At 52.8% G+C, this 24,605-nt stretch overlaps 1 protein-coding gene across 7 annotated transcripts in view; it reads right to left on the minus strand.

Annotated features, from left to right (window-relative positions):
• Positions 1-1,527: 1,527 nt before the first annotated feature.
• Positions 1,528-24,605, minus strand: part of WDR62 (WD repeat domain 62) — a 46,139-nt gene continuing 23,061 nt past the window's right edge. For 2 of the 7 annotated variants that reach the window (XM_060129661.1, XM_060129660.1), the window contains exons 11-32: positions 23,227-23,405; positions 21,546-21,637; positions 19,885-20,010; positions 16,691-16,758; positions 16,489-16,610; positions 15,638-15,713; positions 14,744-14,855; positions 14,585-14,648; positions 13,857-13,982; positions 12,049-12,182; positions 9,846-9,898; positions 7,646-7,864; positions 5,695-5,822; positions 5,255-5,358; positions 4,793-4,900; positions 4,350-4,505; positions 3,943-4,057; positions 3,678-3,819; positions 3,536-3,596; positions 2,671-3,354; positions 1,965-2,122; positions 1,528-1,870 (exon numbers count right to left, since the gene is read on the minus strand). In XM_060129661.1, the coding sequence (XP_059985644.1) occupies positions 1,607-1,870; positions 1,965-2,122; positions 2,671-3,354; positions 3,536-3,596; positions 3,678-3,819; positions 3,943-4,057; positions 4,350-4,505; positions 4,793-4,900; positions 5,255-5,358; positions 5,695-5,822; positions 7,646-7,864; positions 9,846-9,898; positions 12,049-12,182; positions 13,857-13,982; positions 14,585-14,648; positions 14,744-14,855; positions 15,638-15,713; positions 16,489-16,610; positions 16,691-16,758; positions 19,885-20,010; positions 21,546-21,637; positions 23,227-23,405 (3,291 nt within the window). In that variant the 3' untranslated portion in view covers positions 1,528-1,606. Of the gene's footprint in view, positions 1,871-1,964; positions 2,123-2,670; positions 3,355-3,535; positions 3,597-3,677; positions 3,820-3,942; positions 4,058-4,349; positions 4,506-4,792; positions 4,901-5,254; positions 5,359-5,694; positions 5,823-7,645; positions 7,865-9,845; positions 9,899-12,048; positions 12,183-13,856; positions 13,983-14,584; positions 14,649-14,743; positions 14,856-15,637; positions 15,714-16,488; positions 16,611-16,690; positions 16,759-19,884; positions 20,011-21,545; positions 21,638-23,226; positions 23,406-24,605 lie in introns of those variants that run through there. The other 5 variants (XM_060129663.1, XM_060129662.1, XM_060129664.1 and 2 more) reach the window with 5 other exon arrangements.

A 24,605-nucleotide genomic window follows, 5' to 3' on the forward strand; every position in this document is an offset into this window, starting at 1 on the left:
TCTCCAGTCTGCAGGGGTGGCCAGTGGGCCGGGGCAGGGAGAGGGAGCCTTGAGAAATAAACAATACTGGGCATCTTCCCAAACACCAAGATCAGGCATTTTATTTAGGGGAAAAAAACTGTATTGTGAATGTGTCTTGGACTTAAATGTCATGAAGCAACAAGGCCCTGCCCAGTGGGACCCATTCTTCCTCCCACCTCCTCTCCTACCCTCGCCCTGAGCTCACTCCATTCCAGCCTCCTGGCTTCACTGCTATTCCTTTCATGTACGTCTGAGCTTGCCATGGGGCCTTTGCACTGGCCTTTGTCTGCCTGGATACTTGCCCCAGTGTCCACACGGCCTGTGCCCTCTATCAAGCCTCAGCTCCAACATCACCTAAGAAAGTCCTGTAACCAGCACAGGGAATGCCCTCAGTTTACCTACAGTTAGACAGTTATTTTAATTTCTGTCGTGTTTCACTTTCTAGAAGGTGAATGCCACGAGGGCAGATGCTTTGCTTGTCCTGTTCCTTGATCTACCCCTACCGTGTAGAGCAGTGACAGCAGCTGGGACCAGCAATTCCTCGGGGCTGGTAGGATTTTTTTCAACAACTGCATGATTGGTTCAGTGTTTACAGGGCCAACAGAGAGCCACGTCCTCATGTTAAAGAGTCTGGCTCTACCACCAGGCAAGCCTCATTTGACTCTCAACTCTATGGGACCCGAGGCAAGGCACTGGATCTCTCTGAGCCTGTTTCTGGTGGGCCGTGATCACCAAACAGAGCAGTGAGGAACTCACAGGCAAGTGGGGGTTCAGGCCAAGCAGGCTGCACAGTACGACTGTGCTCTAGGAGGGTTCTGCTCCTGCCGGCTTCCTTTTTACAGACTTGGGACAGTGAGGGCTTTTGTTGTCACAAGAGTGTCCTTCTTAGCAGACATGACACGTGGCTAGATGCCTGCTGCCTAGGGAAGCTGGTACCAGTGCTGGGAGCTCATGGGATGTTGAAGCTGGACACAGTCTTGCTGGGGAAGAAATTACTGGTCCCCGCTGCTGGGTGGCCTAGGTATGCTCCCTGGATTTGTCCTTCCTCACTTTACCCTGCTGCAAATGGGAACAAAAGCCTGAAGCTCATAGGATCCAGCATGGGACTGGCCCAGGGGCCGTGAGCCAGTGTTGTGGCAGTATGTGAACTGGTGGCCAGGGTCTGGGACATGGTGATCACAGTGGCTCCAGTGGGTTCTTGCACATCAGTAGGGGGCAGAGAAGAAGGGCTGGTCCCTCCCTAGAGTACAGCTGAGCCCCACTGGGCAAGGACCACACGTGACTCCACAGCAGCTCAGTGGGCTGGGGACAGGTGACGTGGGAGCCAGGTGCTGGGGTCATCATTATTGCAGCTCCCCAACAGTCCTGTGTTGCCCACGACAGAGTCCTGGAACAGGGCCTGGCACTGGGGCATCTGTGAGTTCCCTGGGCTCTCTACCCTCTCTCCCTGCATCCATCTGAAGGGGGCTTTGTGGATGCGCCAGAACAGGCACCAGGAACCACTCCTCCAAGCTGTCAGTTTATTTGCGTAAAGTAACTATTTCTTCAGAAGCAGCAGGGCTGCGGTGGAGGGGGCTGCTGGCTCTCAGTCCCCCCGTGCCTTCCTCCGCACGGCCTGCACCAGCAGCTCTGAGTAGTGTTCCAGCAGGGCACGCAAGTCTGGGCTGGCCAGGGGGCACAGTGTAGGTGGGGAGGGGGGGCCTGGGTTGGGCAGGGCCTGGGCTGGGGCCACATCGGTCCCAACCAGCCAGTCGTTGGCCTCTAACTGGCTGTGGATCCAAAGGAAAGTGGAGGCCAGCTCAGTCCGTGCCTGCCGCTGCTCGGCGCCCACCTCGTCACTGGAGACCATCTGCAAGGGGCGCCCATCTTGTTAGGGGCCACCTGGGCCAGGCAGTGCCAGGGAGCCCCTCAGTCCTTTCCCCTGACCCTGGGGCTTGGCTCACCAGGTGGTAAAGGTCCAGGGCTTCTTGGAAGGTAGTCTGCAGTCTGTGCACGACGGTCCCCACATTGCTCAGCTCAAGGGGATCTGGGGGCAGTACCCTGGCTGGCCCCCTCGGTTCCCCGCAGTGTCCAGGGCAGCCCTGGACTGGACTGAGCGCATCTGGGGGTGGAGGGGACGAAATGAGAAAGACACTTCTTTTTAGCTGGTCTAAAGAGGCCAGTGTTGCTGGGCCGACCACAATTGTTGTCCCTCTGCCTGGGATGCTTCCCTCAGTCCCCAAGGCTACCTTCCCACCCCTTCTGCAGGTCTCTGCTCAAATGCCACCTTCTCCCTGAAGCCTTTTCTCATCATCCTGTTTAAAACTAACCACTGCTCCCACCTGTCACTCCCTAAACCCTTTCTTTCTCTTTTTCTCAGCACACATCGCTTTGTGATACACTGAACACTTTCCTTATTAGATTTAGTCTGGGCGTCTCCCCCAGTTAAGGTGTCAATTCTCTGTAGTCTTGTTTACCACCAGGTCCCACGTCCCCAGGGCCCAGAACAAAGCCCAGCACAAACGAGGTACTCACTAAATATGTAAGGCAATGAATGAATGAGTGGCACAGCGCCTGTGGCCAGGTCAAGTGCCCACCTTTGGAGCTGAGCCAGCTGTTACAATGGGATGAGCTTAGGGGACAATCCCTTGTCCCAAGGATGGTACTCACCAGGGGTGGGCTCCAGGAGGGAGGTGATGCTGCCAGGGACCCCAGGCCTGGCCTCTGGAAGTGGGGGGCTGTTGGGATGGGAAGGGGTATTGAGGGACTCGGTGGCCAGGAACCTTGGGAGAAAGGTGGCGTTGTGGAGTCTTGGGGCACTCCCATCCACAGGGCTGGGGGCCAGGAAGCTGGCTGTTGTGACCATGACATTGGGCTGGATGGCCACAGGCTCCTGGGACCAGACACACGTGGTGGGAGGCTCCAGTTGGGGTGGGGGCAACACGAGCTTGTCACAGATGCTTGGCAGGGTGAGTTTCAGGCTGGCGCGGGCCTCATGGTTGCCCCGGGAGGGCAGGGCAGCTTCTTGGCCCTCACTGTCAGAACTGGGTGTCACTGTGGTGGTAATGACTTGGAGCTCCTGGCCCAGGGAGGCCAGCTCCCCCAGGGACGAGGACCTGCACAGAGGCCTGGCCAGCTCAGCCAGGACAGGGCCCTCACTGTCCTCAATGGAAATGCTGTGTGGTATCCTGGCACAGGAACTGGCAGTGGCCTCCATGCAGGAGCGGGTGGCGGGGGTGTGGAAACCCTGAGCCAGGCCTGGAGTGGGTAGAGCTGTGGGTGTCGGAGGCTTCTTCTCTGTGGGCAGCACAGAGGAGGGCAGGATGCAGGGCGCCAGGCCTGTGAGGCAGGGGGCTAGAAAGGAAGAGGCAGCTTACTCTCACACCCCAGCTCAGAGCTGATGGACAGGGAGCCCCAGCCAGGGTGGCTGCAGGGTCTGAGTGGATCCTGTCCATCCCCACCATGGCTCAGCTAGGCACCCAGGGCCATTTGCTGAGAAGGCTAGGGCTTTTCACCTGGGGGTGGGGACACTCACTCAGTGGGGACCAGGCTTCCAGGGTCTCGAGGGGCTCCTCAGCCTTTCCCCCAGAGATGACCTGCAAGCATAGCCTTGAGGTGAGGATAAGGCCACCAGGCTCCCAGCCCTATGTCTCGAGGGAAGCGGCCCCAGTACTCACATTGGTCCTGCCTGGGCAGGTGTAGCCAGTACCTGCTCTCAGGGGCTCTGCTCTGGGCGGGCTCCCCCTGAGATCCATGAGTTTGACCTCTGGGGATTTCACGAGGTGCAGGGGCAGCCGGGAAGGGAAGGTGTGGGTGAACCTGTAGGGGGGAAAACAGGTGGTTGTGGCTGCCTTGGGGGCGCCTGAGGGCACACAGCCCCTTCCCGCGGAGAGACAGAGAGCTGGAAGGCGGGATGGGGTTCACTAGTTCACCAGCTCCCACCTGGATGTCTTCTGGAGGCGGGAGAGGAACTGGCCTGAGATGCTCAGCCGGGGATTGAAGAAGTTGTCCTCGGCCTCAGAGGCCTTCAGGTCTCTCAGGGATCCGTGGAAGGGCTCTAGGGTAAGATGCCGAGGGCGCCCTCAGAATCCCTCCAGCCAGCCAGCCCTGGGCCCAGGCAGACCCACAGACCAGCAGACAGTCCTCAGAAACCCCCATCAATAGACAACACACACTTTGGGAGCAAATGGAGCAGGCAGAGAAACCATACAGCTGGGCCCCCAAGTAAAACACACGCCCTCCCACCACCCTCGCCAGTCCTGCCAGGGAAAGCCTAGCCCCAGAGAAGCCCACACTGAGCTCAGCCCTGGATGCTGCCCAGGCACGGGTCAGAGAGGGGCATGGTCTACCCTCAGGGTGGGCGTCAGTAAGTGTCTCGAAGTGGTGGCGGAGGAACTTCTCTTGCTCAGGGGTCTGGGGCAGGGAGCCGTTGGATATGCTTGGCACCTCGGGCTGGGACAACTCTTCTGTGGTACCTGGGCATCCTGGGGAGAGGAGAAGGGGGTCTGGGAGAGGGAGTGGGCAGGAGAGAACCATCAACACCATGAATCATGGCAGATGCTCTGAAAAAGCCACTGGCCACTTAACAATGGAGAAAGCTGGACTTGCCCATCACACACCCTGTTGCCACCCGGCGGAGAAGGAAGGGCTAATGCGTCTGTCTTCCAGGGGAGGAAACTGGTGCTCAGTGGCCACCAAATGCAGGGTTGATGTTGGGCCAGTGGTTATCTATCGTGACCAGCCCCTGGCCAGGCCCACACACTGCCCTTCCCCACATCTGGCCCCTACTTACCTGGTGTAGGGGGCGTCACATCAAACTGAGGGTCTGGGTCTGGCTGTGGAGGGGAGGAATGGATGGTGGTAAAGCTGCACTCCAAGTCGGCCTCTGACTCCCCTGAGTCTGGAAAACAGGGTGGGAGGGGTCAGGAGTCCAAAGCTGGGCCCTGACTGACTCAGGTAAGGCGCTCTGGGTCTCAGGGCTTCAGTTTCCTCATCTGCAGAAAGGGGATGATAAGACCGCCCCCTATTTTTATGGACCAGCAAGGCTACACTTCGAGGAAGGTGCAGAGCTGGGCTCCCACTGGTGGGAAGTTGGGCTCCAGAATTCTAGAGTGACAATAGCAGGGACCATGCCTGTCTCTGTGACAGACTCTGGGCTTCAGAAAGGCTTGGTCAAGGTCACCATCAGTGCCCAGAAAGGGACCTGGCCACATGAACAGACTACTGCAGGGTGTACTGCCTGGTGCTCACTCACCCTCAGGTGGCCTCTGGTCCTTCGAGTCGATGGAGGGGGCCCTGAGGTAGGAGTCACCTTGCTGGTCTCCTGGCGCCCTCTCTACTTCTTCCGCACAGTACTTGCTGCAGTGCCCGTGGGCGTGGGGCGAGGGAATGATAAAGTACTGGTTAGTAAACAAGTGGCCCCCACCCAGAACGCCTAGACATCTGCACCTGCTCCTGCTGGGAGTACAGCCTCACCTCTCCTGCCGCCTCCAGGGGCCCCTGCACCTTCTCCTGGAACCAGGAAGACAGGCTGCAGCAGAGGCTGCAGGGCTGGGCTCCTGCACCATCCGGGCTTCACCCCCCGCCCGCCTCCCTCCCACAGGCCCACTGGGAGAGTGGTTCTTCCACGGCGTGCCTACCAGCTGAGGCTTCCTCTCTCCAACTAAGGTTCTCATTGGTGCAAAAGACACCCACCTGTCTGTCCCTGTGACTGTCACCTCTGTCTCCAGGGGGTAGATGATGAGCTCGCTGGCCTCAGAAGACTCCCTCTGTAGGGGTGGTAAGGAGGGAGGCCCACAGCCATTGTCCTGGGGACTCTCTGACTGGGGGGGAAGACAGCACAGACATCAGAGGCAGCTGTGGCAACCAGGGCCCTCCCAAGCTGCTAGGTGTTCCGCCAACACCGACGGTAACGGTAAAGATGTAGGTAGTGATGGCAGCCCTCACTGCTGGATGCTCCCTGTGAGCCAGGGCCTGGGCTGGGGCCATGAGGAGCTCACTCTGTGCTGCCCCTGCATTATCATCAGCCCCTTTACAGATAAGGAATAGGTATGGCTCGAACCCACTAAGAGTCTATTCATATGAAATCCAAGAACAGGCAAACCAATCCATGGTGAAAGAGGTCAGAATGCTGGTTACCAGGGCTTCCCTGGTGGCTCAGTGATTAAGAATCCGCCTGCCAATGCAGGGGACACGGGTTACAGCCCTGGTCCGGGAAGATCCCCCGTGCCGCGGAGCAACTAAGCTGGGCGCCACAACTACTGAGCCTGCACTTTAGAGGCCGTGAGCCACAACTACTGAAGCCTGCGCGCCTAGAGCCCGTGCTCCGCAACAAGACAATCCACGGCAACGAGAAGCCTGTGCACCGCAACGAGGAGTAGCTCCCACTCGCCGAATCTAGAGAAAGCCCGCGTGCAGCAACGAAGACTCAATGCAGCCAAAAAAAAAAAAAAAAGAATGCTGGTTACCTCAGTGGGGGTACTGATTGGAAGAGACACAAGGCGGTCCTCCAAGATCCCCTTCCAAGAGGTAGAAAATGCTCTATATTTTGACTTGGGTGGTGGATACATCTGTGTGTACACAGGTAGCAATTCATCAAACTATATATTTATGAGTTATGCACATAACTATTTATATTATGCCACATAAGCAAACTTATATAATAGAATAAAAAAGAATTTTGTTTGAAAAATAATAGAATAAGAGCTAAAGTTGCTTCAGCACCTTTTAGGGCCCAGACCCTGTTTCTAGAACTGGATTACTGTAAAAGGCCCCTGTGCACTTTTTTTTTTATGACCATTTTTAAAAATGACCTTTCTGAAATCTTTTCTTAGTCACTGTTTTTTTTTTTTTAAATGGTTTTATTTATTTATTTATTTTTGCGGTACACGGGCCTCTCACTGTTGTGGCCTCTCCCGTTGCGGAGCACAGGCTCTGGACGCGCAGGCTCAGCGGCCATGGCTCAAGGGCCCAGCCACTCCACGGCATGTGGGATCCTCCCGGACCGGGACACAAACCCGTGTCCCCTGCATCGGCAGGCGGACTCTCAACCGCTGCGCCACCAGGGAAGCCCCAGTCACCTTTCTTTTTAAAAAATATTTATTTATTTATTTGGCTGCGCCGGGTCTTAGTTGCCGCGTGCAGGATCTGTAGTTGCAGCATGCAGGCTCTTAGTTGCGGCATGACCAGGGATCGAACCCGGGCCCCCTGCATTGGGAGCACGGAGTCTTAACCACTGGACCGTCAGGGAAGTCTCTCTCTCTCTTTTTTGTTTAAATGACCATATTTTTGAAAGTCAAAGCCCAGAGAATCAATCCTTGCTGCAGGTTACAGAGCCGGGAAGGGGTAGGTCCAGGGCTCCACCTGCTCAATTGCCCCCAACTCAGGCACAGGCCTGCCCTCGGGCCCAAGCTCTTAACCCCCGAGCGACCCCATCTTTCCGCTTTCTGGTCTGCCCTGGGAAGTTTCACTGTGCACCAGGTCCGAGGCTCACCCTCCTGCCCTCTACCATCTCATGTAACCCTTTCGCACCCCTGGAGTGGGACAGTCAGCTTTATCTTTAGAACGAGAGCACTGAGGCCCCAGGTCCTGCGCCAGCAGTCATGGTGCAGGGGCTGTAGGCCGGGCTGGGGCAGGCAGTCTATACCTCACTCAGCAGGCCCGCCAGTCTCTGCGGCTCCACTGTATCTAGAACAGAATCCTCTAGGCTCTCGGGCTTCATGGGGGTAAAGTAGCAATCCAGGTCCCGGGCATCCAGGATGGTCTTGAGAGGCTCCTGGTCAGCCCGCTCCGCCCAGCGGCCATGTGGCTGGTAGCTGCGCTTGGCGTGGAAGGCCGAGCTGTCTGCCACATCATCATCTCCTAGCTGAGGGTGACAGGGGACGGTCAGGCAGCTAGCCAAGTGCTCACCAACTCCAGTGAGGGCCCGGGACACTGCATGGACCTGCATCCAGGCTCGTGGCTTTAAACATCAATCAGAAACAACTTCCAGATATTTGTTTCCAGCCTGAACCTTGTTCTTAAACTTTGGAAGTGCACATGCAACTGCTCCACATCTCCACATGGATGTTTAGTGATCTTTCAAAGCAAACATGTTGAAGACAACAACTGACCTTCCCCCTAAACCTATTCCTCCTAACGCCTTCCCTGTCTCAGTGATTCTTTGCAGCTGCTCAGGCCCCAAACCTTGAGGTTCTCCTTCATTCCTCTTATTCTGTCCCTCACACTTCCCATTGTATTTCTTCAACTCTGCCACCCAAACACATCCAAGATATGGCCACTTCTCTTCCACGGTCCCTAACCCTAACCCTGGTCCTGCCCACCACTGCCTCCTACCAAGACTTGCTTGAGAGACAGTGGAGGGTGGGTGCTTGACAACTTAGGCTCTGGAGTCAGCCTTCTAGGGTCGACCCCACCTCCCCTAATTCCTAGCTTGACCCCAGATAAGTTACTTAACCTCTCTGGGCCTCAGTTCCCTATCTGTGAAATAACAGGGGATATGAAAAGCCCGTACATCCAGGAGGATTAAACAATACATATAAAAGACTCAATAGAACCTGTACAGAGTAAGTGTTCTGTGAATATTTGTTGGATGTAACTCCAATTGTAATATGCACTGATAAGGGAAAGCTTGGGGGCCTGAGAGAGCACAGCCACATGCCTGACCTGGTCAGCAGTGCAGGGGCTGATAACAGGGAGGATTTCCCTGAAGAGCTGACATTTAGGCTTTGATTTGAAGTCTGACATTGTCCCTGAAATAAACCCTTCAACCTGGGGTTTAGGATTCTGCTGCCAACTTCTAACCCACCAGTGCCTGGCCTGCCCCTCCCTCAATTAATGATCACTCATTCAATCCTACCTTCATCTTGGTCCCTCTCTTTCTCTCACATCCAGTTGTTTGGCTCCACTTTCAAAATCCATCCAGAATCTAACCACTTCTCCCCTCAGGTCCAGCCTCCAACCTCTCCTGCCAGGATTATCACAGCAGTCTCCTCCCTGGTCCCCCTGCTTGCCCCTCAAGGTCTGTTTTGCCCAGGCAGCCATAGGGACCTGTTAACACCTGAGTTAGAACACGACCTTCCTTGGCTCAGAGCTCTCCCTCCTGTCCATCTCACTCAGCGCTACAGGGGAAGAAATAAGTGGAGAAGGACAATAAGGGGTGTTGAGGGGACACAGCAAGCCCACATGGTTCCTCACCACCTGGCCCCCACTGCCTCTCCGAGCCCTTCTCCCCCATTCTGCCCTCATTCACCCTCGACCCAGGCATCGGGCCTCCCTGCACTTCCTGGAACATGCTAATAAGCATGATCCCGCCTCACGGCCCTCACCCTTGCAGACTGGTCTCTCCGCCTGGGACATTCTTTCCCAGGATCTGTATTTCTCACTTGCTTTAATTCTGCTCAAGTAAGTGAAGTCCTCCTAGTGAAGCCTTTTCTTTTTACCCTAAAACTGTCACCACCCCCAACACTTTGTATTTTCCTTCTCAACTTTTTTGTCCTCCATAGCACTGATTATCAGTTCCCCAAACACTATATAATTTACCTGTTTAATGTGGCTATTGTCCACCTCCCGAAGTAGAGAATGAGCCTGTGAAGGCAGAGATTTCATCTGCCCTGCTGGTTGCTGTATCTAAGGGCCACAGCAAGGCCTAGCCCAGGGTAGGCACTCAGTAAATATGTGTTGCATGAAAGAAGGACTGTCTAAGCGGAGAGTAGAAGGATGACAGGGGTTCTCCAGGGAAAGGAGACATGTGGAGGGGAAAAGTGTTCCCAGAAGAATGAGGAACATGGAGGAGGGCACCCCTTCTTTGTCCGCTCCTAGGCGTCCCACTCTCCGGGCAGACTCACCAGCCGCTTTGCCCAGAGTGGCAGCTTGCCGTTGGTCAGCAGGCACCGAGGATCTGGAGAGACACATGGAAACCATGCAAAGAGAATAAGCAACCCAAGAGACAATGGGTAACATAAACAGCAGTTCTCCAGAGACAACACAGGAAACGACAGACATCCAAAGATGGTCAACCTCACTAACTGTCAGGGAAGTGCGAATTTAAACAGTGGGATATAATGTTTTACCCTAAGACTGACCAAAATTAAAATGCTTCAAACTATCAAATGTTGGCAAAAGTGTGGGGAAACAGAGGGCTTAACACTGACTGCTGGGTGGGGCAGTAACTGGATTTGGAGGGCCGCTGGGGTTCTCTTTTAAAATAAAAAGTATATCCGACTTCCCTGGCAGTCCAGTGGTTAAGACTCTGTGCTCCCAATGCAGGAGGCATGGGTTCAATCCCTGGTTGGGGAATAAAAATCCCATATGCCACATGGCACAGCCAAAAAAAAAAAAAAAAGTGTATTAACCCCAGGATCTAGCAATGCCAGTCCTTGGCCTGAGGCCGAGGAGTGGTCAGCACAGCCTCATTCACAACAGTGTAAAGTTAGAAAACACACAAGTGCCCACCCAGAGCAAAATCACTGGTTATGCTTCTGGTTAAAAGAGGGAGGCCTCTGTTTTGTATTCACCAACCTACAGGTCAGTAAGATAGTTTTGAGAAGAAAAAGATACAGAATGATATCTGCAGTATAATACGATTTGTGGACACAGATGTTTCCTATGGATATGCACACGTGTATATTAATGTTCAGGAAAAGGCCTATAAGGGTTCACACCAAACTCATCAAAGTGGCCACCTGGGAGAGGACGCTGGATTGGATGTGTGGGTGGTGACAAAGAGAATGAGCTTACTGTCTATTTGATTGTTTCCCAAGGCTGAATTGAATCCTCACACTGCTGTTGCCTACTAGTCAGCCATCCAGTTGGCCCCTGCCTGTTTCCTCCTTCTTGGCAGCCCACTACCCTCGCTAAGAGCACCCAGTACTGGTCACTGTTCCCAGCCTCTCTCACAGCTGGAGCAATCATGGTCAATGGGACCTATGAGAAGCCTGCAGGGGCTTCTGGGAAAGAGTTTCCTCTGTACAGGAGATTCCAGGAGGGAATGTCCTCTTTCAACCATGTCTCTGAGGACACAGTGGGGGAAGGGGAAGCTGGGACAAAGTGACAGAGTAGCACTGACATATATAAGCTACCAAATGTAAAATGGATAGCTAGTGGGAAGCTGCTGCGTAGCACAGGGAGATCAGCTCAGTGCTTTGTGATGACCTAGAGGGGTGGGATAGGGAGGGTGGGAGGGAGGCTCAAGAGGGAGGGGATATGGGGATATATGTATACATATAGCTGATTCACTTTGTTGTACAGCAGAAACTAACACAACACTGTAAAGCAATTATACTCCAATAAAGACGTGAAAAAAAAATGTCTCTGATGCCTGGAACTTAAGCAGCCATCTTGTAACATGGGTCTAAGCCAAGGCGATATGCAGAGGGGCAGAAATTTATAGAGCGCCTGGCCTCTCATAAAGTCGCTTAGCTACTCTCCCTTCTGCCTGAACAAGAGAATCTGGTCTGTCTTCTGGTGAACATCACCCTGTTTTACCCCTGGGACACCCCCTTACACCCACCCCTCGCCTTTGGTCAGGTGGTTCAAGTGGAGCTGACTAAAGCCTCCTACCCTCAGGGATGACCACATGACTCAGGCCTGGCCAATCACAGTGCCTCAGAAATGGGCAGGTGACTCACAGCAGGAACATGAGTCATGAACACAGGACTTTGAGCTATTAGGAAAGAAGTGCTCTCTTTTCTAGAATGTTATAACCTTGAGCTGCTGGGGATACTTTGCCCCTTGTACAGGGAGATTCTGCCTGAGAGCAAAGTCAACATGGAGAAAAGCAGAGCCAGGAGACAGAGATACATCTATTTCTTTAACATCACCTGACTACCTGGATCCAGCCATGCCTGAACCAATACTCTCAAATTTTCATTTACAAGAACGAATAAATTCTCTTTCCAAATTAAGCCAGTGAGAGAGTCTAGGTGAAAAAAGTCCTGACTGATATGATTACTGAGCTTCAATATGTGCCAGGCTGTGAAAACAGAGTAGTGGTCAAAACCCAGCAACGATCCCTACACTGAGAGGTCAAAATAGGGCCCCTTTCCCAACCTGGATCCAAACTCTCTTTTGATGGTGTCTTTAGTAACTCTTCAGGTTCACATTCTTCCTCCAGCTTATCCTCCGTCTGCTCTCCAGGGCTTAGGGAGCAAATCTCGTTGGGCATGGATGCATATGTCTCCTGCCTGAAGCCAGGAAAAAGGACAGCAAGGAGAGAAACATAGGTAAATGGGGTGGTAGAGGGGACCTGCCTAGGGCTGGGCCCTGTGCTGGGGTCCATGTGAACATACTCTTGGCTTCTGGTCAAGACGGTGCTGGAAGGTCTCACCTGCCACACCCCCTCTGCTAGAAACATACTGCCACAAAAAATGAGATGTAACAAAGGCTGGGCTCAAGAAATACGACAAACTCTTCAAGGGCCACAGCAATGGAACAAAAAGCAAAGCAGATGATAGTAGGGCATGAGTCCTGAGCTGCTGGCTTCTGTTCTGGGAAGTGGGGTTAGCAATGAGGTTTTAGCTCCACAAGCCAAAGAGCTGCCCACTCTCTTGGTGCCTAGATCTGCATTACCTCAAGATCACTGCAAAATAGATGGCCCATGTCAGGCCTGGTCCCCGTGGGGAAGCAATGCAAAGCCTCAAGACACAGAGAGAGAGATAGGGACAGCTCCAGAGGCGGAAGAGAAGAAAATTCAAAACCTCCCACTCCAACTGAAACTTCCAAACCAAAATCCCAAATCAAAAACCAGAACAGGAATTCACTCCAAATAAAACTGGTCTTGCAACATAAAGACTTAAGAAATACGTTTAGGAAACTCAAAGATATAAGTGAAGGAATAACTTACATTAAAAGATTAAGAAGGGCTTCCCTGGTGGCGCAGTGGTTGAGAATCTGCCTGCTAATACAGGGGACACAGGTTCGAGCCCTGGTCTGGGAGGATCCTACATGCCGCGGAGCAACTAGGCCCATGAGCCACAACTACTGAGCCTGCGTGTCTGGAGCCTGTGCTCCACAACAAGAGAGGCCGCGATAGTGAGAGGCCCGCGCACCGCGATGAAGAGTGGCTCCCGCTTGCCACACTAGAGAAAGCCCTTGCACAGAAACGAAGACCCAACACAGCAAAAATAAATTAATTAATTAATAAACTCCTACCCCCAACATCTTAAAAAAAAAAAAGATTAAGATAGGACTTCCCTGGTGGCACAGTGGTTAAGAATCTGCCTGCCAATGCTGGGGACACGGGTTCAAGCCCTGGTTCGGGAAGATCCCACATACCGCAGAGCAACTAAGCCCGTGCGCCACAACTACTGAGCCCGTGTGCCACAACTACTGAAGCCCGCACACCGAGAGCCCATGCTGTGCAACGAGAAGCCACCACAGTGAGAAGCCCGCGCACTGCAACGATTAGTAGCCCCAGCTCGTCGCAACTAGAGAAAGCCCGAGTGCGGCAATGAAGACCCAATGCAGCCAAAGATTAAAAACAAACAAAAAAAATACCTTAAAAAAAAAAGATTAAGAAGACATCTCTGCTCCACCAGACCCTTCTCTGATCTCCTCCCTCCCCACCACGGGCTGGGTGGGCTGGGTCTGGGGCCTCCTCTGGTCCCCACAGACCCCTGGGGCTTCCCACCAGAGTGCTCATGGGCTCACCAAGCACTTTTGCTTTTACAGTTCAAAACCCTTCTCATATGCATTATTGTAACTTCCTATTCAAAGTACATCTCCCCTTCTAGGCCCCGAGGGCACAAAGGGCAGGGCCGGGGGCTGTCTGGGCCGTGGTTGCTTCCCTAGCCTCACTCCTCACGGGGCCCAGGGCAGGAAGACATCCCTCTGGTGAATGGACAGGTGGCTGCCAGGACCTGGGGTGGCTGCTCCAGTTCCTGCCCTTCGTGTTCTCCTGCTGCTGCTCACGGTGGTCAATCTCCAGCAAGTGCTGCTTCATGCAGCTGGTGATCTCCGGGCCCAAGTGCCAGATGAACACGCAGCTGCAGAGGCCAAGGAGGGATGTGGAAGAGGGAGGAACAGTGAATATGGAAGCCATCTGACCCCAGAGCCACCTGGTTCATCACTGCCAAGACCTTATTTCCTGGCCCGGAAAACAACCCTCATCAGCTTAGCACAGGGCTCCGGACCAAGTCAGGTCTACACCCTGGGAGGGGTCCAGGGCATCCCAGCAAACCAAGGCTGCTCTGAAGACCCTGAGACCCAAGGAAGGGGGCTGTGAGGAAGGAGTGTAGTATTGATAAACTGAGGAGAGCGTCAAAAGGGACTTCCTTGGATACCAACCATGTGCTAAGGAACTTATGTCATCTCATTTGACTCTCACCATACGATTTTCAAGGTAGATGGGGTCATCTCTCTTTTACAAAGTCAGAGAGGGGAAATATAAGTGGCAGAGCTAGGATTTGAACTCAGGGCTGGGCACACACTATCTGAGGAGAGTAAGCTGGCATGCTCAGAGAACTCTCTGCACAGGCAGGCTGTGGGCATGGGGTTCCGGTGTCTGAGCCCTTGCTCTCCCAGCAGGATAGGTCCCACCCACTCCCAGAGGGAGGCCCAGCTGGGGCAGCCTCCAGGCCTTTCCCACCTGTCTCCGGATACTGTGATCAAGTGACGACAATCGTAGGTGAACTTCATGCCGGTGACGATTTCTGCAAGCAGAGCAGAGAAGCCGTGCTGGCCTTCTGAGCCAGAAGGCTGGGCTGGGGTAGGTGGGGAGGTGTCCCAAGCAAGGAGGCAAACCCACCTGAATGGCCAAACATCTTGGCAACGCACTCCCCGGAGTAAAAATCAATCACGGAGATGCTTTTGTCAGAGCAGCTTGTGGCCAGGAAGGTGCCTGAGGGGTCCACATGGACCTGCCGAGAAGAGGACCCACGTGACACTTGGGCTGCCTCCTTCTGGAATAGTCCTGGGTCTCAACACACAACTCCACTAACTGAGGAACACCTTGTGCTGGGCGCTTGGCACATGGACTCAGGTAACCCTCACGACACACACCATGGTAGGCAGAAGCTCCTGCTCCCATTTCACAGGTGAAGAAATTACCAACCACATCAATGGTACTAATGGCAGCCAGGCCCTGTGCTAAGAGCTGTACGTGTGTGAACTTATTTCCCCCACAGAACCCTGTGATAGAGGCAATTTTTATTTGCATTTTACACATGATGAAACAGGTTCGAGAGGAGATGACATTTGCCCAAGGTCACAGTCAGCCCGAGGCAGAGCTGTAAGAGGGTCTGACCCTGGAGCCTGAACTCATAACTCCCCCAGTCCAGAGGCTCTTGAGAAGGTCCCCACCTCATCCTGGATAACATAGACAGGGGCAAGCCTGGAGAGGCCTCTCTGCTTCCTCCCACCACACTCTACTGCCACTCACAATGGAAGCCACTTAAATGTCCCCACGTGGGGAAGGATTCAGTAAGTAAAGGTAGAGCAGTCAGGGCCAGCCCTGGCTCCCAAGCACCCTTGGTCAGCCAGGCCTGAGTAGATGCTGGCCGGCATGTGATCCTTTCATCCCTCTCATCAGGTGCCAAGGAGGACCCAGGTCTCAGGAGGCCCAGCAGGGCAGGAGACAGACAGGGGGGCCTTGTGTGTGGGTGTCTGTGTACGGTTTTCACCCGGGGCCCCAGCTCCTCACCTTCAGCAGGGACCCTTCATCACCCTGGGAGCCCTTGTAGCACTTCTTCTGCTTCCCGTTCATGGTGTTGTAGACTCTGGGAAGGTGAGAGCAGAAGTGGCTAACATGGCCCTGCCCACCGCCCTCTCTTGCTCCCTTGTTCCAACCTTACCTGCTGCCCTCCTCTCCCCTGGAAGCCCCCAGTACCTCCTGTCCCCCACCCGATGCCTGGACTGAAACCCCGTATCAGGGAATGAGACCCTGTCTTGGGCTGAGGTCACAGAGGTTACGTCTTGGGGTGTCCACTGAGCTAACGTCCATCTCCCTGCCACACAGCGAGCTGAGTGCCTGGCACCCAACTTGAATGAGCAAATGAAGGAGATGGAGAACCTCTCTGCACATGCTTATTCCTCCACATCCTTCCCAGTTTAAGCTCAGATGTCCTCCCAGGGCCCCCCAAAGCCCCTGGGTTCTCTGCATCCCAGCCCTGACCACTCTGTGCTGTCACTGTCTGGTCAGTCTGTCTTCTCCTCCACTGCACTGTGAGCTCCACGAAGGCAGGGCCTGTGACTCCCCCACTGTCCCTCCCAGACAGGAGCTCAGGGAACGAGGATGAGTGAGTTTATGAGCCACATCAGCAGCTCTCAGTTGCCCCACACAGGCTCCTGAGATCTAGGAGAACCCTCTGTTTGACCTGGAGACTAGGCCTGGGTGAACCCAGCTCCTAAGAAACACCCACTGGGTCCCACCACTCCACCCAGCTTCTCAGGGACCAGGTGAGCAGGGGGAGGAAAGCAGAGCTCTCATGAGAAGACAGACCCAACCAGGCCCCACTTAGTCTGGCTGACTAAGAGTCCAGTGCAGTTCCTCACCTTACGTTGCGGTCCTGGCAGGCCACAGCCACGTACTTCTGGGTAATGTCAATGTCCATGTCATACAAGGTGGTCTTCTCTGCCACGTGGTGGGTACGGACAAAGTGTAGTCCATCTGAGGCCTGGCAGGGCAGGCAGGGCCTTCAGAGGATACCCCTGACAAGCCCCCTACCCAGCTCCCAAGGAGGCTGCCCCACTCTACCTGCTGGGCACTGCGGAAGTAGATGCTCTTGTCTGCCCCACAGCTGATCATCTGGATGTCCTTGTGGCCTGGAGGAGGAAGCAGTGCCTTAGGCAGGGCTGGGCCACTGCTGGGCCCAACTGGGGCTGGGGATCCTAGCTAGGGAACTCTACTATAAGGGCACTCCGCTGGGGGTCAGAGAGGGTTTCCCGGAGGAGGTGAGGTGAGTGCTGGGTGCCGGTAGGACTCTGTAAACTGTGAGCTCTGTGTGAGGGGGGCACAGATGGTGCAGTGGGCAAGGCAGGAATCTGCAGAGCAAGAGCAGACAGGGAAACAGAAGCCAGGGACACAGCAGGGGCACCATGTTTAATTTGGGATTTGGAGAGGTGACTCTGGCCTCACAATGGAGGCGTCAGTGAAGCAGGGAGCAAGAGGAGACAGGCAGCCCACTGGGAGGCTCACACCATCAAGAAGGATCAGAATATCCACACAGGGGCTTCCCTGGCGGTCCAATGGTTAGGACTCTGCACTTCCACTGCAGGGGGTACAGGCTCGATCCCTGGTCAGGGAACTAAGATCCCGCAAGCCATGCGGTGCAGCCAAAATAAAAAGGAATATCCACACAGACTTCGGGCCAGGTCCTGTGCCACATGTGCCTCCCCTTCCTGACTGTCACCAGCCACTTGTACAAATGTGAACCCAGGGGCTCAGAGTCACACAGTCCTTGTCCCAGGGTGCAGAGAGTCAAGATGGGGCCAGGGCTGATCCCAGGCATTCTGTGGTTAAACACTGTGCTCTGAAGCCAGGCTTCCTCTCCGAGCCTCAGCTCCCGTCTGTTCAATAAGCCTGTATCAGCCACTGCCCCATGGAGCGGTATGAAGCCCTTGGGACAGTGGCTGCTACCTGGTAAGCACGATCGATGTTCTTACTTTTATTCTTCTTTCTTTATAGAGTAAGAATAATCACAGCACAAATACCTTGCAGAGTTGTGGTGAGGAGGAAGAGACAGAACAAATATAAAACATGTACAACCTTGGTACAATAGACACTGCTCCTTCATGACAGGAATTTGAGAGCACCCAGGCCCGACATACAAGTTAAGATGTTACTCGAGCAGAAGTCACTGGTTTATAGAAGGGAACGAGTCCTATGTTGGTGAGGAATCCAGAGAGGGCCTGCAAGTTACTACTGGTAATGTTTTGCTTCTTAACCTGGGGTGGTGAGTCCAAGTATTTAGCAATATTAGGACTAGGACCAATCAGAACAGGTGCTGGCTAGAAACAATGGGTGTGTCTAGTTCAGACCTACTGACTATGAACCTTGATGTGGATATTCATTGTATTATTCTGTATACTATTCACAGATTTTTCTGTTCACTTTTTTTTTTTTTTTTTTTTTGCCGTACGCAGGCCTCTTACTCTTGTGGCCTCTCCCGTTGTGGCGCACAGGCTCCGGACATGGCTCACGGGCCCAGCTGCTCCGCGGCATGTGGGATCTTCCCGGACCGAGGCAGGAACCCGTGTCCCCTGCATCGGCAGGCAGACTCTCAACCACTACGCCACCAGGGAAGCCCCTGTTCACTTTTTTGGATATATGTTTCATAAAAAAGAATTAAGAGACTGATTCATTCTTTAGCTGGATAGCTTCAGACAGTTTCCGACTGGCTGGTGCCCAGTTTATATGAACTATCAATGTTTTGAGTGTAACGCCCAGTTGAGTCAGCCCAGCCAGAGCAGGGCTCACAGGACTGGTTTTAGGATGTGCATCCTCTCAGACCGGCTGGGGCTTTAACAGAGGCCCATGCCTTCAGAAGGTGACCTAAAGGACCGACTCCTGGGCCATCCCCTTGGCCAGTTATCACCTCTCCTGGATCCAGACCATTCATTAAAGGTGAGGTCACTGCTGGCCAAACTGCTAGATTTACCAATCTATTCTAACTACCTGTACACTGTGGAATGGGATGGTCTGAACAGTTTTTTACAGGTGTCTGAGAAGTTTGAGCTGATCAGCTTTTGTCAGGTCCTCATCAAGACATAGCAAACGTGTTAACCTGTTTTTGCCCAGCTCCCGACCACCTGAGTTAGACAGAGACAGGGCAGAAAGTGGGGAAGACCAAGGACATTAATACATTCTCAGCCACAAGATTATATGTACAAAACACTTCATAGTCAAGAACTTGGAGTCAGTGGACGTATTTCCTCCATGAATGGATTCTTCTTGAATATAGTTTTGAACATGTTCTTGGGTTCTGATCAGTTAAACCCCCACAGGGCCTACTTCCCCTCCTCTTGGAATCCCTTAGGGCCAGGGATCTCCGTACTGGATCTTTCGAGTCTTGGAGGGATCCCTTCAACTGCCTGGTTGAGCGAGGGCTATAAAGAAGGACAGCCTTATGCAAAATACCAGGCCTGCACCTACTGGCTGTGTGACTCTGGCTGTAAAGTACAGTAACTGCTGGGGCAGTGCAAGGATCACATCACCCAGCACAGAATTAGTCTCCAGCAATTGTCACCATCATCTATTTTTCGGCCAAGGTCACCCAAACCCATTCCACCTTGGACTGGCATTCTGATTTCTTTCTGCGGACTAGCACTCACCTAATGTCAGTCCTCATGGATCAGGGGTGGAGGCAGGTGGAGGCTGGGGGCACACAAGTCACACCCAGCCCAAGAGGATACTCCAAAGCTCTGGCACCAATAACTGTTCTGGAAAGGGCAGGTGCCTCAAGCCAGCACAAGGTAAGTCAGCTACCAATTTCTGCCAAAATTGACAGGAAGAGGGGAAATCTCTTTCCAGCGGCACAGTGACCACTGAGATCCTGCCCACGAGAGAAAGGCACAGCTGACAGAGGGAGAGAGTCCAGGTAACTTTAAAAAATTCAACCTTTGGGGACTTCCCTAGTGGTCCAGTGGTTAAGACTCTGTGCTTCCACTGCAGGGGGCACGGGCTCAATCCTTGGTCCAGGAACTAAGATCCTGCATGCCAAGTGGAGCGGCCAAAATAAACGATACTCCAAAAGCATTAAAAAAATTAGTCTAAAAAAATTTTTTTAATAAATAAATAAATAAATAAAAATGCAATCTTTGGATCCAGCTGTGCCTGAATCCAGAGCTTGCCTCTCCCTTTCTTCTCTAAGCTAAAGGTGGCTTTCGCTGTTACGTGCAGTCAAAGGAGCCCATCTAATGAGGCACAGGACGCAGAAGGAAAGGGCTCACCAGCAAACTTGATGGCTGTGATGGAGGAGGAATGGTCATCCAGGGTCTGCTCCAGGTTGTAGTTCTTCTCCACGTTCAGCACGTGGATCAGTCGGTCCCGACTGGCTGAGGCCAGCAAGCTCAACCCTGTGGATGGAAAGGTTGCCACTGGGTCTCTGGGAGGCTGTTTGATGGCTTGGCCTCCCAGAGAGCGGTGTGACCGAGCTTTCCTGGCCTTGAAGAAGGAGTTCGGTTTCTTAACTGCAGTCAACTTGCCACAAACCCGGAAAGGGGCCACTCCCCCACTCTGTGCAGTCTTTCCCCAGAGCCCCAAACCCTGGCATTTCACATCCCTTGCCACCAGCTCCTGCAGGATGAATCTTGATGTACACGTGGACACTCCTCCACTTGTGCCCACACCAGACATTCCAGCAGAGCCCAGCATTCCTCCCTACCAAGTCCAGCTACTTGGCAGCCACGTGAGGCCCTGCCAACTTCTCAACCTCCCCAAAACACTGCCCCCTCACTCTCTGAGCTCTGGCTACACGAGCCTCATCTAGGCCCTACTGACCACATGCTGCCACCTTTCCTTCAGCCACTGGATCTTCGTGCTGGCCCCCTCAGACAGTGCCTAGCCGGGACACCTGCTATGTCTGAGGCCTAACACATGACCTGAGACGGAGCGGAGCTCGGGAGAGGTGTACTGAATGAAAAGAAATTTAAAGAAAATTTGGTGGGGCAGAGGGTGTGGGGGAAGGAAGAGCATGGGAACGCACATTAACATTATCAGGACATAACTCCACCTACATTATATTCCTGCCAAAAATGTATCATCGGAATCAAATCATGAGAACAACAAACCCAAATTGAAGGAAATTCTATAAAATGACTGATCTATATTCTGCAGAAAGCCAAAGTCATAAAGACAAATTAAATAAGGCTGTGGAAATACTCCAAAACAAAGGTGACAGGAGAGCCACAACAACTGAAATGTGAACCTGGACTGGATAAACAAAGGTGCTATAAAGGACAGCATTGGGACAACTGGCAAAATGTGAATAAGAACCCAAGACAGATGACAGATTTGATAAGATGCACATTTGATAAGTGCACTGTGGTCATGTAAATAGATGTCCCCCTTCCTAGGAAATGCTCACAGAAGCATTTAAGGGTGAAAGCGCAGCATGCCTGCAACTTACTCTCAAGTAGTTCAGCAAATAATAATAATAATAATATACATGCTTTAATAATAATAATACACATGCTATTATTTTATTACAAGTGTATATATACACAGGTGCGCAAATACACAGAAATGGAAAGAGGGGAAGCAGATAATTCTGTCACAGGTCAGACAGGATTTAAAAGAAAAAACTTGGGGAGCCTGGGTGAAGAGGCTACAGATATTCATTATAATATTCTTGCAATTTTTCTGTAAGCGTCAAACTTTTTCAAAAGAATATGTTTGACTACTGATCTATCTTTATCTTCTCCAGCAGAGGAGGAGCTCATTCATATATTCACTCATTCAACCTTCACCTCTTTAGCCTGAGCTCTGTTCGGGGCACTGGGGACCAGGGTAAACAAGTCGAGTCTTGCCCTGTCATTTACGGTCCCACCAGACACCAACTACTCCTCCCTGTGGCTCTGCCAGGCAGGCTGCTCCCCTGCCATGGGCTCACCTGTCTCAGGCTTGGAGTACTCCAGGCACAGCACCTCAGCATCATGGGCCTCCACCTTGACCAGCTCGTCCATGAAGTGCAGCTCGTGGATCCTGAGAGATACACACTGCCTGCTGTACCCTGCCTGGCGCCCCCACCCCTCAGCTCCAGGTGCTCTGCCACTACCAGAAAAGGTCAGAGCAGCCAGGTAGGTGACGTGGAGAACACCCTACCCTGGCCAAGTAGTCTACAGGTGCCCAACCAGTTTCTCATCTAAAAACCTGCCAAGCCTGCGAGAACCTCAGCGGGCACCCCGCCCCTTCTGGTTCCATGGGTAACACCTAGGATGGTCTTCTGGGGGAACAAAGGTTAGGATAGGGATATATCAGAGGTGATTCCTGGGGCTGGGGCAGGGGTCAGAGGTCATACTCAAGGATAGGACCCATGGGTGGGAACATTTGATTCCAATCTCTCATTCTTTTTTTTTTCTTTTTTCTGGTTGCACTCTGTGGCTTGTAGGATCTTAGTTCTCTGACCAGGAATTTAACCCAGGCCCTCAGCAGTGAAAGCGTGGAGTCGTAACCACTGGACCCCCAGGGAACTCCCTCTCATTCTTAAAGAGTCTCAGATCCAGACTTTCCTCACATTCTTGCCAAATGAAATCAGACAACAGGTCATCCAGGACTGAAATAAGAAATAATAATTCCAGCTTCTCCACTCTCTACCCGTGTGACCTTAGCCAAGCCACTTGGCCTCTCTTTCCTCAGGGAACCCATCTGAAAGTGGAGTGAATAACAGCACCTACGCCAAAGGGTCGGTGAGAGGATTAAATCAGTCAATACCCATGGTACTCAGGCCAGCGGCCAGCCTGGGGGAAGATCGCTATGCCCACGTTACCTCTCCTCACTGTTTTCACCGTTGACAGCCAAGTGCTGTCAACGGGAGCAGCCCCCTGACACGTTCAGTTTGCCTCATGCAGTGACTGACATCACAACAGTTGCCAACATTTAAAAACCATGGAATTTCACAGAAAAAGTCTGCACTTTATGTTCTTCTTAGACAATGGGAAGATATGACAACTTGGAGGCTATACTACTGGTGCTGCGTGGTGGCTGCCCCGTTATGGGGCACATGCTCTTCAGTGCCCCAGTCCCTCCCATTCTGCAACAGCTCCACTACCCAGGGGGTCATAGCTGACATTCGCCACCTTAAACCTGATCCCTGTGACAGGACTCATATTCTGTCAGCACCTATTGGGCCTGTCACATCTTGAAAAACCTCTGCAGGGTGGTAAACAGCCCGAGCCCTCAGATGTCCCATCCTCTGGTCCCTCTCTCAGGGCCACCAGAAATGCCAAGCTCCAGCTGGCATCTTCTCTGATGGTTCAGCAGTGGTACCATGTGGCTGAGAAGGTGTCACCATGCCCGAGTCATGCAAGTTTGCCTGTCCACCCTGCAGGCAGAGTTCACATGGTCCAGCTGCTGAGGCCCCGGTAGCTACCCTGATCTACCCTGAGCTAGCCCTTCTGGAAGCCCCTTCTCAGCTTATGTTCCCAGGGGTGGCTGGCTACCAGATTGCTACTCACAGTCCCTCATTCCCAACAGGCAGCTGGAGGTGCCAAGGCCAGGGCTCCTCCCCACTGCCCTTAGTACCTGAGCCCAAGCTGGGAGATGTACACTAGACAACGCCAGGGCCCACTTGCCTCAGATTTCCACTTCGGTCGCCTGAAGCCAAGTGTTGGCCATCAGGACTGACCTGCATGACTCGTACCCCAGCTTTCATGTCCACAGGCATCCCATTCTCACTCCCCCGGTCTGGGAAGTGTGACATGTTCTGCAGGTGCTGGATGTCATTCTCCACATACACAACCTTCAGCAGGGTCTGCAAGCGGGAAAGGACTTAGGTCAGTGCTATGAGAAGCTCTGGAGCACCTCTGCAATTTTTTCTCCTGATAGTCTCCCATTCTTCATTAGTAACAGAATTCCAATTCTGACCTGGGAGCTTCACCACTCAGAATAATAACTATGTTTCCCAGACTCCCTTGCATCTAGATGAAGCTGTGTCAATAAATTCTGGTCAATGAGGTGTAAAGCAAGTGAAAACTCTTCTGCTTCTTTCCCACTATCCTGCTGCCTGGAACTTGGATGTGATGACTGGAGCACCAGCAGCCAACCTGGACCACGATGACAAGGGCCACTCCTTCAAAATGGGCAGAGTGGAGAGCTGGACAGCTCTTGGGTCTCTAAGGGCTTCCTACAGCTGCCAAAACAGCCTGGACTAGTTACCTCTAGGCTATTTTTACAAGTCAGAAAATCAAACTTTTACCTCGCTTCGGGTTTTTCTATTGTGTGCAACCAAATATAACATGGTTATCACAGATGCAGAAGAGAAGATGTTAGTATGGCAGGGGGACGTGGGGCGCTGGTGAGGGGAGTCGTAAAGGAGCATTTGCTATACACACCCTGCATTAAGAGCTTTTTTTGTTCCAGCCACACTAACCTCTTTTGGGTTTTCCAACTCATCAAGCTCTTTGCAGCCATAAGGCCTTTGTCCCTTGGTGTAGAACACTCTCTCCTCCCCTCTTTACTCCTCCCAATCCTCCATATCTCAGTTCAGTTATCTCCTCCTCCAGGAGGCTGCCCCTAATGCCACAGATAAAATCAGATGACTGACTTTAGATATATCTTACTCATACCTTACAACTTTCTTTCATGGTGCTTATTATGCTTGTGATTATATCATAATTTGTGCAGTTATTGGCTGGCTGCCTCCCCCTACTAGACTGTAGGTGTCACGGGGCCAGGAGAAGGGTCTGCCTTAGTCACTGATATGTCCCCAGCATGCAGCACAGCACCTAGCACTGACCTTAATAACTATCTGTAGAATCAGTGAATGCATGATTCAGGCCTCAGCTCCTCAGAGAAGCTCCTTCACTGACCTAGCAACACCAACCATTTCTTCAGTAAAGTGTTTCTCCCCAGCCTCTCATCATGGCTCTCTTTGGGATCCTGCCAGCACCTCCACCTCAGGCTTCACCGCGTGGCAGCTAGCTAGACAGGAGACACCCCTGCCTGGTTTGGC

Source organism: Lagenorhynchus albirostris, chromosome 19 (assembly GCF_949774975.1).
Source record: "Lagenorhynchus albirostris chromosome 19, mLagAlb1.1, whole genome shotgun sequence".
Taxonomy (NCBI): domain Eukaryota; kingdom Metazoa; phylum Chordata; class Mammalia; order Artiodactyla; family Delphinidae; genus Lagenorhynchus; species Lagenorhynchus albirostris.